Genomic DNA, 13,782 nt, shown 5'->3' with positions numbered 1-13,782 from the left:
AATTTGCAATATTATAACATAGCATGTCTCTTACGACATGTTAGGGACTGGGTATTTTCCACTGATTATCATACACCCATTGACTTGGATGGAGCTCTCTTTAGACCTTATACATTGATATCTTTATTGCATGCAGACAGACCTATATTACCAAAGGCTTTTAGACACATCCAATGCTTTGGGCCCACTGCAGGCTGCATGGAAGTTTTTGGGGAAGTGTTTGGGGGGAGATGTGCGCACAACAGAGCTTTTGTCCATTGTGGGGAATCCAGGATTTTTACCCGGGATGGCGAATCAGACTTTTGTGAGTTGGGCACAGGCGGGTATTAGTGATATTGGGCAAGTGGTAAATAGAGGGCCAGATTAAAGATTTAGGGGCAAGTGCTCCAACAGGGAAAAATAGCATGGGGCGATATATTCGCTCACTGTTCTTTCACAACAAGGTTCAAAAGATAAACCTTGCTTTCTCTACCTCACCACCTCTCCCTCCACTAGTCCGTTCCCCTCTCTCTCCTTCCCCTCATTCCCTTTCCTCTTTTCCTGAATTACTATGAGGAAACTACACTTCTTCCTTTCTTCCTCAAAAATGTCCCACCCTGTTTCCTCTGATCCCATTCCACCCACCTTCTTAATGCCATCTCTCCTGCTTGCTATTCCTTTTATCTGTCACATTCTCAACCTCTCACTTTCCACTCGCGACTGTCCCTGCTGCCTTTAAACATGCTGTGGTCACACCTCTCCTTAAGAAGCTTTCACTCGACCCTACTTGTCCCTCTAATTACCGACCCATTTCCCTCCTTCCTTTTCTCTCCAAATCACTTGAGCGTCGCTGTTCACCGCCGCTGCCTGATTTTCTCTCCTCACATGCTAATCTTGACCCACTACAATCTGGTTTTTCGCCCTCTCCACTCAACCGAACACTGCGCTTACTAAAGTCTCCAATACTATTACTGGCTAAATCCAGAGGTCAATATTCCATCCTCATTCTTCTGATCTTTCCGCTGCTTTTGACACTGTCCGATCACAGCATACTTCTCGATACCCTGTCCTCATTTGGATTCCAGGGCTCTGTCCTTTCCTGGGTTTTCTTCCTACCTCTCCCTCCGCACCTTTATGTTCACTCTGGTGGATCCTCTTCTACTTCTATCCCTCTGCCTGTCGGCGTACCTCAGGGTTCTGTTCTTGGTCCCCTCCTCTTTTCTATCTACACTTCTTCCCTTGGTTCATTAATCTCATCCCATGGCTTTTGCTCCATCTCTATGCTGATGACTCCCAAATCTACCTTTCTACCCCTGATATCTCACCTTGCATCCAAACCAAAGTTTCAGCGTGCTTGTCTGACATTGCTGTCTGGATGTCTCAACGCCACCTGAAATTAAATATGACCAAACCGAGCTTCTCATTTCCCCCCCCAAACCCACCTCCCCGCTCCCCCCGTTTTCTATTTCTGTTGATGGCTCTCTCATTCTCCCTGTCTCCTCAGCTCGAAACCTTGGGGTCATCTTTGACTCTTCTTTCTCCCTCTTTGCTCATATCCAGCAGATTGCCAAGACCTGTCGTTTCTTTCTTTACAACATCCGTAAAATCCGCCCCTTTCTTTCCGAGCACTCTACCAAAAACCCTCATCCACACCCTTGTCACCTCTCATTTAGACTACTGCAATCTGCTTCTTGCTGGCCTCCCACTAGTCACCTCTCCCTCTCCAGTCAGTTCAAAACTCTGCCTGCCCGTCTCATCTTCCGCCAGGGTCGCTTTACTCATCTACCCCTCTCCTCAAGACCCTTCACTGGCTCCCTATCCGTTTTCGCATCCTGTTCAAAACTTCTTCTACTAACCTATAAATGTACTCACTCTGCTGCTACCCCAGTATCTCTCCACATTCGTCCTTTCCCACACCCCTTCCCGTGCACTCGCCTCCATGGATAAATCCTTATCTGTTCCCTTCTTCACTACTGCCAACTCCAGACTTCGCGCTTCTGTCTCGCTGCACCTACGCCTGGAATAAACTTCCTGAGCCCCTACGTCGTGCCCCATCCTTGGCCACCTTTAATCTAGGACTGAAAGCCCACCTCTTTAACATTGCTTTTGACTCGTAACCACTTGTAACCCACTCGCCCTCCACCTCTCGTAACCACCTACCCTCCTCTCTTCCTTCCCGTTCACATTAATGATTTGATTTGCTTACTTTATTTATTTTTTGTCTGTTAGATTGTAAGCTCTTTTGAGCAGGGACTGTCCTTTCTTCTATGTTTGTGCAGCGCTGCATACCGCCTTGTAGCGCTATAGAAATGCTAAATAGTAGTAGTAGTAGTAGTAGTAATAGTACTGTCAGTTGAAACATTATATCAGGACCTTAGATACTGAAGCACTAAAAAGTGGCCTGGGCAAGAAGATTCAGGAGCTGTTTATGGAGCTCTCAGGACGAAGCTCCATCTATTTTCCGACATTCAGGGGAAGATATGGTTGTTGAGACCTGGGGAAGAGCTAGCCCAGCTTAGGCAACGATGGGAAGCAGATGTGGGGACAAGCCTTGCAGTTGGGACATTTGCAGCTCATATAAAGGGAATACCTAAACTGGTTAGTGGGGTGCTCTATCGAGAATGTGCCTTCCGGGTTATACACAGGGTCTATTTCATACAGGTACAACTATTTAGAGTGGGAGGAATTCACACGCCCATTTGTTTGAAATGTAATAGTACTGAAAATACCTACTATCATGCATTTTGGGAATGTACAGTGATACAACAGTTCTGGAGAAGAGTGGAGAGATTTTTGTCCCTCATGCTGCCAGGCCACACTCAAGGAACAGCTATACAACTGGTCCTGGATTGTCCGGGCTCATTTAGGGGCCTGAAAGCAGATGAAAAACTACTTTGCCGTAAACTTTGTTTGCTTGCAAGGAAATGTATCTTGCAGTCATGGACTTCACCAGAATCTCCTGAGTATTGGCACTGGAGGAATCAAATACACCAATTGATGATGTGAGAGATGAAAGAAGCCAAAGGCTCCTACAAAAGGAAAAATCGATTCTTAAAGATCTGGGGACCTTTTATAAACAATCTTACACACCGTGGTAGAAGTCTTGTACTTAATAAGTTATGATTGGCCAGAATGACACCTTATGATAGGAATTTGCAATATACACAGTGTAACCTAAAAGGGAGGGGAGGGAGGGAGGGGGAGGGGGGAGGACAGGTGGGGGAGGGTGGAAGGACGGTAGAGGGGATAGGGAGGGGGGGAAAATTACAAACTTGAAGATGATGTTCTGTATACTAAGGTACTAAAGCGTTGTTATAGGGTACAGGATTTATGTGTAACATGTACCTCTTATTGCGGAGTGTATGTTTACTTTGTCTTCAATAAAATTGTTGAAACATAAAAAATAGGCTTAAAATAGGCACCTTTTTGGCCTGGTTACATAGGTATCTCTTTATTCATTTATGCTTTATACTTACATGGATACTACCAAGTGTACAAGGGCAAGACTAAAATATTTCAAAAACAAGTGAACAGAAAATTAATATACTTTTTAGAGGCCAATTGAATTTCGGTTTCAGAGCTGAAACCAGCCTGAAATCCAGATTCAGTTTTGTTTCAGCTGAAAATGCCAGTGCATTTTTGGCTGAAAACAAAACTGTGCTGTGCAGTCTGCAGCCCTCGCTTTTGCTTCTCCCCTCCCGGAACCACATGTAGATCCGAGCCCCTGTCCCTCCCTTCTGACCCTACAGTATTGTTGGTGCTCTAGAAGGGCTAAAAACAATCTCCAGCTGCTCCACTGACAAAATACATAGTAACATAGTAGATGATGGCAGAAAAAGACCTGCATGGTCCATCCAGTCTGCCCAAGACAAACTCATATGTGTATTCCTTACCTTGAATTTGTACCTGTCCTTTTCAGGGCACAGACCGTATAAGTCTGCTCAGCAGTATTTCTCGCCTCCCATCATCGGCTCTGGTACAGACTGTATAAGTCTGCCCTCCCCTATCCTAGCCTCCCAACCACCAACCCCTCTTCCCCCCACCTGCTCCGCCACCCAATTTCAGCTAAGCTTCTGAGGATCCATTCCTTATGCACAGGAATGGCTGTCAGCGGAGCTCGCATGAGCAGAAGTGACGGGGAATTGCTTCTGCCCCTCTAGACGACCAACATACAATAGGCCGAGGGGGGGGATGGGACTATGGGGCCAACCTTTCAGCAGAGTGGGGTGAAGGAGCTTCTTCTGTTCAGGAAGGGGGGAGGGGACTGTTCCCAATCAAGAGACTGGGCCACTTTTGGCTTTGATTTCTGCTGAAATGGAAAAAAAATGGTTTTGGACACTTTGTAATTTGTTTTCTAGTTTATTGTTGCATTTACTACTTGCTTTGGATAATTTTATGGTACATAGAAAGTAAGGAATTTGGTGTGTCTATAGACTCCTAGATTATTCTGCCATTTTTGGAAATTGTTTTCTTTATTTCATTTTTTCTTATTGCTCTTCTTCCCTTCCTGCAGCCTCAGTTATTTCATTATAACTTGTATTTTGCTATTTTGTTTTTAGGCCTTCTGGTCTCCTGGTGACACGGGTGTGGTGTTCACAGGCTGGTGGCATGAGCCCTATCGCCTTGGTCTGAAATACTGTACCAACAGGAGGTAAAGGAGAGGGAATGGGAAGAGATACTCCCACTGTCTCTGCTGTCTGTTTTCCTTCCAGTGCTGGGAGTGTAGGAAGAAGAGCTCACACCTGGGGGTATTGGGATGATACCACCAGAACTGAGCACATCCTGACCTGGGTGTCTCAATTCCAGTCTTAAGTTCTTTGTGAAATGGGATTCTAAGTAAATTAACTTATCTCTTTCTTTCAAGGCATAAATAAACATGTGGATAAAGGTGAACCAGTTGATGTAGTGTATTTGGATTTTCAGAAAGCTTTTGACAAAGTTCCTCATGAGAGAGTCCTGAGAAAATTAAAAAGTAATGGGATAGGAAGCAACGTCCTTCTGTGGATTAGGAATTGGTTATGGGACAGAAAACAGGGTAGGGTTAAATGGCCATTTTTCTCAATGGAGGAGGGTGAATAATGGAGTGCTGTAGGGATCTGTACTGGGACTGGTGCTATTTTAGCATATTTGTAAATGATCTGGAAAACGGAAAGAGTGAGGTGATTAAATTTGCAGATGACGCAAAACTATTCAAAGTTGTCAAAACGCATGCGGATTGTGAAAAATTGCAGGAAGACCTTAGGAAACTGAAAGACCGGGCATCCAAGTGGCAGATGAAACTTAATGTGGACAGTTGCAAAGTGATACACATTAGGAAGAATCATAGTTACCTGATGCTAGAGTCCACCTTAGTAGTCAGCAAGAAAAATATCTAGGTGTCATTGTAGACAATACGCTGAAATCTTCTGCCAGGTTTGTGACGGAGGCCTAAAAAGGAAACAGGAAGCTAGGAATTATTAGGAAAGGGATGAAAATAAGACCAAGAATATTATAGTGCCTCTGTATGGTAAGCTCTATGGTGTGACCTCACCTTGAATATTGCGTTCAATTCCTGTTGCCGTATCTCAAAAAAGATATAGCAGAATTAGAAAAGGTTCAAAGGAGCAACCAAAATGATAAAAGGGATGGAACTCCACCCATATCAGTGGCGTAGCTACATGTGGGCCTAGGTGGGCCAGGGCCCACCCACCTAGGGCTCATGGCCCACCCAACAGTAGCACATGTTTAGCAGTAGCTAGTGGGGATCCCAAGCTCCATCAGCTGAAAACTTCCCCCTGATGGTAAGAAAAACGCTGCTCTCCACGATACTGGCACCTGCGCATGCTCAGTTTTCAGCACATGCCTGCTGCAGACTGCCAAAGTGGAGAGAAGCATTTTCCTACCAGCTGAGATATTTTTTTGGTGGGAGGGGGGAGAACGCTTGGTGCCCACTCACTTCTTGCCTAGGACCACCCAATATCTGCTGTCTGGCTACGCCCCTGACCCATATGATGAAAGGCTAAAGAGGTTAAGGTTCTTCAGGTTGGGAACAAGATGGCTCGGGGGGGGGGGGGGGGGGGGGGGGGGGGGGGGGGTGGGATATGATTGAGGTCTATAAAATCCTGAGTGATATAGTATTGGGTAAAAGTGATTTGATATTTCACACTTTCAAAAAGTATAAAGACTAGGGGACTGTCAATGAAATTACATTGAAATTGTTTGAAAACAAATAGGAGGAAATATTATTTCACTCAAAGAACATTTAAGCGCTGGAACTTGCTGCCGGATGATGTGGTAACAGCGGTTAGTGTTAGTATATCTGGGTTTAAAAAAGTTTTGGACAGGTTCCTGGAGAAAAGGTCCATAGTCCATTGAGACAGACATGGGGGAAACTACTGCTTGTCTTGGGATTGGTAGCATGGAATGTTGCTACTAAGTGGGTTTTGTGCCAGGTACTTGTGACCTGGATTGGCCACTGTTGAAAGCAGGATACTCGGCTAGATGGACTATTGCTCTGACTCAGTAAGGCTATTCTTATGTTCCAGTTGCCCAGTGGGTGACAAGGCATTAATTTTAAGGTTACTGTTATGGTTGGGCTAAGTACGCTAGCATCGTACCTTCCTTGTTGGCATATTTATACATTTTATATTTGAAATAGCCAATCGAGTTTTGTGTTTTCTGATGGATCAGCTCATGTAAAGCTTCTCGCAGTTCCAAAAGCTGTGTTTTAATTTTTATACTATGAGTTTTTCCATATAGACGACCAATTCTGGTCACCTCCATTCTAGCCGAAGCACTTCCCTGTCTGTAGCCTTTTTATGGTGACAAGTATATGTAAGGTTCTCCCCTCTCAACACTGCCTTGGCCGCTTCCCATTAAAGGATTGGGTTATTAAGATGATTCTCATTCATATCCTTTTATAATTTCCATTTCTGCAATAGGAAATCATAAAATCTATCATCTCCATAGAGGTGGATTGGGAACTTCCATTGAAACAAAACAGGAGTAGACCTAGGGAAAGTTTTCAGCCCTTACCATAGCGTGATCAAATATTTTGATTGAACCTGTCTCCGCTGCCAGAACAATCATTATTATTATTTGTTGCATTTGTATCTCACATTTTCCCACCTATTTGCAGGCTCAATGTGGCTTACATTGTTCCGTCATGGCAATCACCATTTCCGGAGTGAGAGATACAAGTGGGTATTACATTAGAGATCATGATTGGCATAGTAGATTAAACAGACAAGTATAAAGAGTTCATATTCGCAATTAGAGTGAAAATCATAAAAATGTGTCTAGAGATCAGAATATAATCAATTCTGGACATGGTGGAATGTGCCCTAGAGAAGTTCATATAATCACGCTCTACCGGATGTAAAGTCCTTCACACATCCACCAAATCACATAATAAAGGAATTTCTCTAGAGGCATGAATATTTCCTCTATGCTTTTCATGTGACCTGTCCAGTTAAGAATCCCTGACTTCATTACAATCGCTTCCCACTAGCAAAGGAACCTCACCAAACTCCTGAAGGTGTTTGATTTCTTTGTAAAAATTCCTACTAGTATATGGAGCATAAACGTTACATAACACTGGATTTTGATGATAGTTAAATGCAAAGGAACCTCACCAAACTCCTGAAGGTGTTTGATTTCTTTGTAAAAATTCCTACTAGTATATGGAGCATAAACGTTACATAACACTGGATTTTGATGATAGTTAAATGTACTATCACAAATCTACCTGACTCTCCTTGAATAACTTTATGTGGGATAACCTGTAAACCTTTCCGATTTAAGATAATAACCCCAGCCTTGCAGGAGCTTCAAAGTAATCTCCCACCCACCATTTACATATTTTCTTCTCTTCCTTAGTATCTAAATGTGTTCTTGTAGAAAAGCTGTAGTGATCTTTTTTTGGTTCAAGGCTTGTAGAATTTTTCGACAACCTACATTCCATGTCACAATGCGAAATGGCATTAGGTAACAACTAAGTGAAAAGGGTATGAAAATGAAAAATCTGCCTCTTCACAGCAGTGGAGGCACTGCAGCCAGTGCCCCCCCCTCCCGCCCCACCAGTATCCACCAACCCCTGTTCTCAGTAACTCAGATACAGCCTTCCTATCTTAAAACCCACTCTATTTAGAGTACCTCTGCCAGGATGCTCCTTCCCCCCCCCCCCTCCACTCCCATCTCAACAGCAACATCCTAATAATTGCATGTACCTTGTTCTTCAAATTTAAAGGCTATAGCAAGACATCTAATGTCATGTGAAAGCAATGTCCATATTGTAATTTAGAGCTCCACAAAATAAAATGTCATGAAACAAGGAGTTCTTCATACTTCAAACTGACCAGCCAGCTAAAAAGTTCAATGGTATATGACCCCCCCCCCCTTAAGCTGCAAGTCTATCTGATGAGGTTTAAAAAAATGTGCATACTCTACTATACACTTTTGAGGCAGCTTACATCAAGCTTACATGCACTATATTCTATTATTACCCAAAGAACTTTTCATGGGGATATCTTTGGGGGTCCGGGGAAAACAAGGAAGGGTACTCAACAGAAGAGAATGGCTCAGGAGCAGGGAAGGGGAAATTTAAGGGATCTTTTGGGTCAGGGGGAGTTTCCAGGGGACCCAGGACCGTTGTGGGAGCAGGGAGCAGGAGTCTGACAAAACATTACAGTATGCCTGGGAGCGCGCTGGACAGGAGGGGGAGACTAGTTTTCCGCGCTTCATCATTGATAAGGGGTTATAGTTTAGAATGTCCTGCCGAGGTACAGGAGCAGAGCCTCAGAAACAACTGGTGATACCTCAGGGGTTTAGGGACTTAGTGATACGGTTATCTCATGACCATCCCTTAGGTGGGCACAAAGGGCCCCAGAATACTCTCATGCAGGTACTTAACCGATTTTATTGGCTGGGGGTGTATAAAGGGGTGGAGCAGTTTTGTAACTCCTGTGCCCAGTGTCAGAAAGTATCGGAGCATATCCCGGGGAGGGTACCATTACAACCACTACCCTGCATAGGAACCCCAGTGGCCCGCCTAGCCATGGATATGATTGGGCCTATTGTCAGATCCCGGAGTGGGTTTTCGTATATTTTGGTAGTGCTAGACATGGCAACCCGGTATCCCTGGGCGGTGCCTCTTCGTAGTACCTCAGCCAGAGTGGCCTAGTGGTTAGGGTGGTGGACTCTGGTCCTGGGGAACTGAAGAACTGAGTTCAATTCCCACTTCAGGCACAGGCAGCTCCTTGTGACTCTGGGCAAGTCACTTAACCCTCCATTGCCCCAGGTACAAATAAGTACCTGTATATAATATGTAAGCCGCATTGAGCCTGCCATGAGTGGGAAAGTGCGGGGTACAAATGTAACAAAAAAAAAAAAAGTAATTGCCTCACAGCTAATTCATATATTTTGTGAGGTGGGGTTTCCAAGGGAGGTTATTACGGATAGGGGAACAAACTTTCTTTCGCGGACCTTAGCACAGGTGTGGGAGGCCTTTAGTATCCGTCACATCCGAACGGCTGCTTACCACCCTTAGACTAATGGTCTGGTTGAGAGATTCAACAAAACCCTGAAGCTGTTGTTAAGGAAGGGGTTGGGTTCCTGTCATGAAGAATGGGACCTCTTGCTTTCTTTTGCTCTTTATGTATGCAGGGAGAACATTCAGGCCTCCCTGGGGGTCTCCCTATTTGAGTTGATGTATGGGTGACCCCCCCCGGGGGTGTTGAATGTTTTGAAGGAGCAGTGGGTGCCTCCAGAGGAGGAGGACCCGGGAGGTGGCTAGCTATTTGATAAAGTTGAAGGAGCGATTATGTAGGCTGGAGTCCTGTGCTCAACAGCAATTGGAGAAGAGTCAGAACTACCAGAAAGCGTATTATGATAGAAAGAGCATAGAGAGGGTATTGGAGGTGGGAGATAAGGTGTTAATATTGGTACCAGATTCCCCCTATAAGTTCACCGGTAACTGGAGAGGGCCAGCAACAATAGAGAGGAAGCTGGGGCCGGTAACCTATTTGGTGAGAAATGAGCAAGGTAAGGAGCAGACATATCATGTAAATGTTCTAAAGCCTTGGCAGGAGAGAAGTGGGTTGTGGAGTCAGGAAGTAGCCAAGGCAGAGGAGGAACTAGGCCCACAGATTACGAAAATTTTTAAGGCTGGGGAGCCCCGAATTGCCACAACTCTGAGTGATAGTCAGCAGGAAGAAATTCAAGAACTCTTGACCGAGTTTCGAGATGTTCTTACTCACTGTCCAGGGGAGACGCATCTCATCATGCACGACATCATCTCAGAGCCAGGCAAGGTGATCAAGCAAAGGCCCTACTGGCTCTCACCCCCAAAGAGACAGGAAGTCATTCGGCACGTTCAGGAGATGCTGGATTTTGGGGTCATCAAAGAGTCATTCAGCCCCTGGTCAAGTCCGTTGGTGCTGGTTCCTAAGTCAGATGGTACTTGGCGGTTTTGCATTGACTTCCGACAGGTTAATGCCTTCTCCATTCCCGACGCCTATCCAATGCCGTGTATTGATGAGCTACTAGACAGGCTGGGAACCGCCAAGTAGCTATCTATGTTAGACTTGACCAAGGGATACTGGCAAATCCCACTGACAGCCGAGGCTCGGCTGAAAATGGCCTTTTCCACTCCCCTGGGTCTTTATCAGTTTAGGAGGATGCCGTTTGTCCTTAATTCGTCTGCGGCTTCCTGCCAGCATCTCCTGGATGGGGTTCTGAGACCACACCAAGAATACGCTGCGGCATACCTAGACAATGTTATCCAGAGTGAAGACTGGCCCTCACATGTGGCAAGGGTTCGGGCGGTGCGGGGGGCTTTCCGGAGAGCAGGCTTAACATTGAATCCTCAAAAGTGCTGCGTTGGTCAACAAAAGGTGAAGTACCTGGGATACCGGGTAGGGGATGGGCAGATAACTCCCCTGTGTGACAAAGTTTATTCGGGAATAGGAACAAGAAAGAATTGAGGAGTTTCGTGGGTTTAGTGGGGTATTACCGGCGGTTCATACCTCACTTTGCATCTGTAGCTACTCCACTAACTAACAAACTTAAAAAGGATGCCCCTAATAGACTTCAATGGGATGAGGAGGGGATAGGAGCATTCAATAGATTGAGGATAGCCCTGTGCCAGGAACCCCCTGTTAAAAGCAGTGGACTTCTCCAAACCCTTTGTGCTGCAGGCTGATGCCTCGGGTGTAGGTTTGGGGGCGGTATTGTCTCAGGTACATGAGGGGCAGGAACATCCTCTCATGTATCTGAGTCGCAAGTTGCTTCCGCGTGAAACCCGGTACTCCACAATAGAGAGGGAGTGTCTAGCCATCAAATGGGCCATCCAGATGTGTCACTTTTATTTGGATGGGCGAGTTTTTCTCCTAGTGACAGATCATGCCCCACTTTAGTGGTTGGGGCATATGAGAAATAGCAATGCACGACTCACTCGGTGGTACCCGGCCCTGCAGCCCTACCGGTTTCATGTGGAGCATAGGGCTGGGAAGCTATTGACAAATGCAGATGCATTATCTCGGATTGCTAGTAGAGAACACGAGAATACTAGCAATCATTTAAACAGGAGGGTATGTGAGGACTCTGAAAGGAGTCCAGTTCCAGTCATGCTGAGACCGGGATGGGGAAGAGGTTTTCCTTTGAAATGTAATGATTCTTCTTCACTAATCCCTTCTAGACAAAAGGTTCGCCCTCTAGTGGTCAAAGCCCCAGTGAAAACACTAGTTAGGGAGAGAAACTACCAGTCCCAGAAACCACTGGGGCATCAGCAGGACTCTCAGGAACTGGAGGGAGGGGTGAATGATTGGGAAATGAGTTCTGATCCAGGGAATGAGCAGCAGTTGGGGGAACCCAGGGTGGAGGAGGAGATGGAATGGGATATAGAGGAAGGAGGAGAAGAGAAAGAGGAGGAGTGCATGGAGGTTGGAGGGCTTGCTTAAACTTCCTCAGGAAAGGTAAAGGCTCTGGTGGCGGGAGTATGGCCCAAGCTGTGTATACTTGGAGAGGAGAAAATAATCCAGTGGGGAAGCCACTGGTGGAAGAAGCTAACCCATAAACTAAGGGTAGAAGATAGTGCTGATGAGGGGAGGCTACAGTTGGGAGCAAGACAAAGATTTGCTGTTTGTGATATTCTGAGTTAAGATTGGACTGTGTTAATAAGCTGAATGTGGAAAAACTGAACTGACTCTTGCATTGTTGATGAGGAAACTGCTTGAAGATTGACTGTATTAAAAGGTGCTGAGAAAATAAAGACCTGTGGTTTTCAAGAATTATAAGACTGCTGAAGTTTTGTGTGTCCCAGTCGTGAGCTGATCCTGGGCGCAGGTCAGCTGGGGAGCGGTTAAACCAGGATAAGCAGTGCAGCGAGGAGGTGGTTTGGAGCCCATACCGCGGAAACAGCCAAGCTAAGCAGGATTAGCTCTGGCCACCATGTGGAAGGGAGACCCAGCTCACAGGATGAATTGTTCATCTCCCACACAAGAGTCCAAATACAGAATTTTATTATCATGGTGGACTCGAGCTCTGGCGTGATACGGCAAAGAGAATTTGATTTTCCTCTTGAAAAGTTCAGTGCAAAAGGGCGCCATGGCCTTCTGTTTCGCGGAGGCTTGTGTGGAGAAATCCTGAAAGTTAAGAACCTTTGCCCCTGTACTGCTATGGATTTACAGCCTGCTTCACTGACACAGACTACTCAATAATTACCGTGGATTCTTTTGAATTCGTATTAGGTAAATGAGACCTTTATTAGAGGTGCTAAAATCTACAATGATTAAGATATATACAATGATTAGCTATATACACGCAATGATTAGCTATATAAACAATCATTACATCACTGGTCTCTACATCTAAGCAATGCTAAGAGTTCTTAGACCAGGAAAAGAAGCAATAATACACTATACATACATCATCACTTGTCCTTACGTCAACCAGGCTGTTAACATCAGCTGGGAGGCCCGGTTCACAGCGAGAGCCAGGAGCTTCTTTGACCAGGAACAAGGTTCTCTGCGTAGTTCGTACATTACTCACAGATGAGCTCCCAATTTCACTGAAAGAAACTCCCCTTTTTATAAGGCTTAGAACTCATGTTCAGAACTAAGGAAAATTCCAAGAATGTACATGAAGATGCAGTCACAAACCACTGGCCAGTTGGCTCATCTCCTGAACTCCGAGCATATCCTGTTTCCCTCCTGCACAAACTGAATTGATCAGAGACCTGCCTTATCTTCCACATTCCAACTTGTTTTTTGTATTTACAAGGAAAGTTACTTTCGGTCAAAGACAGAAAATTTCAGAGTGTATTATCGGACAAAGCAGGGTTGAAAAGCAATCCTTTACATCTTCCATTACAGCCCCCTAAAAGGTCTTATTGGGACCAGTACTTTTGCAAGATATCCTCTTTATCGGCAAAGTTGAGAAAATGGGCAATGACAGCCTGTGGTTTAGTGTCACCCTTTCAGGGCTGTTTCAGACAGTGGGCCCACTCTATCTTAATTCCCCCCAAGGGGGCCTGGAGGCCCAATGCCTCTAGCAGCCATTTCTCCAATGTGCCCTGCAGGTTATGAGCTTTCACTGTCACTGGCAGACCTATGCAACATAGATTATTGTGGTGGCCTCTGTTCTCCTGGTCCTCCAACTTATCTGATAGGTCCTTGTTTCTCATGTCAAGACTCCTGATACGCTCTTCGAAATTATTAGCTCAGTCTTCCTACTGGGCTATTCGGTCTTCAGCTTGCTGGATGCAACTGGCATGAATTTTAAGCCCTTCTTTTATGTCTTCAATAGTGACATGGATTTTAGATAATT

At 45.2% G+C, this 13,782-nt stretch overlaps 1 protein-coding gene across 2 annotated transcripts in view; it reads left to right on the top strand.

The window, feature by feature from the left end:
* Nucleotides 1-13,782, top strand: part of LOC115471611 (acylamino-acid-releasing enzyme-like) — a 294,629-nt gene that overhangs the window by 177,015 nt on the left and 103,832 nt on the right. For both annotated transcript variants that reach the window (XM_030205319.1, XM_030205318.1), the window contains one exon: nt 4,539-4,630. In XM_030205319.1, the coding sequence (XP_030061179.1) occupies nt 4,539-4,630 (92 nt within the window). The remainder of the gene's footprint in view (nt 1-4,538; nt 4,631-13,782) is intronic.

This window comes from Microcaecilia unicolor, chromosome 6 (genome assembly GCF_901765095.1).
Source record: "Microcaecilia unicolor chromosome 6, aMicUni1.1, whole genome shotgun sequence".
Taxonomy (NCBI): Eukaryota; Metazoa; Chordata; class Amphibia; order Gymnophiona; family Siphonopidae; genus Microcaecilia; species Microcaecilia unicolor.
This window is presented reverse-complemented; position numbering and strand designations above follow the sequence as displayed.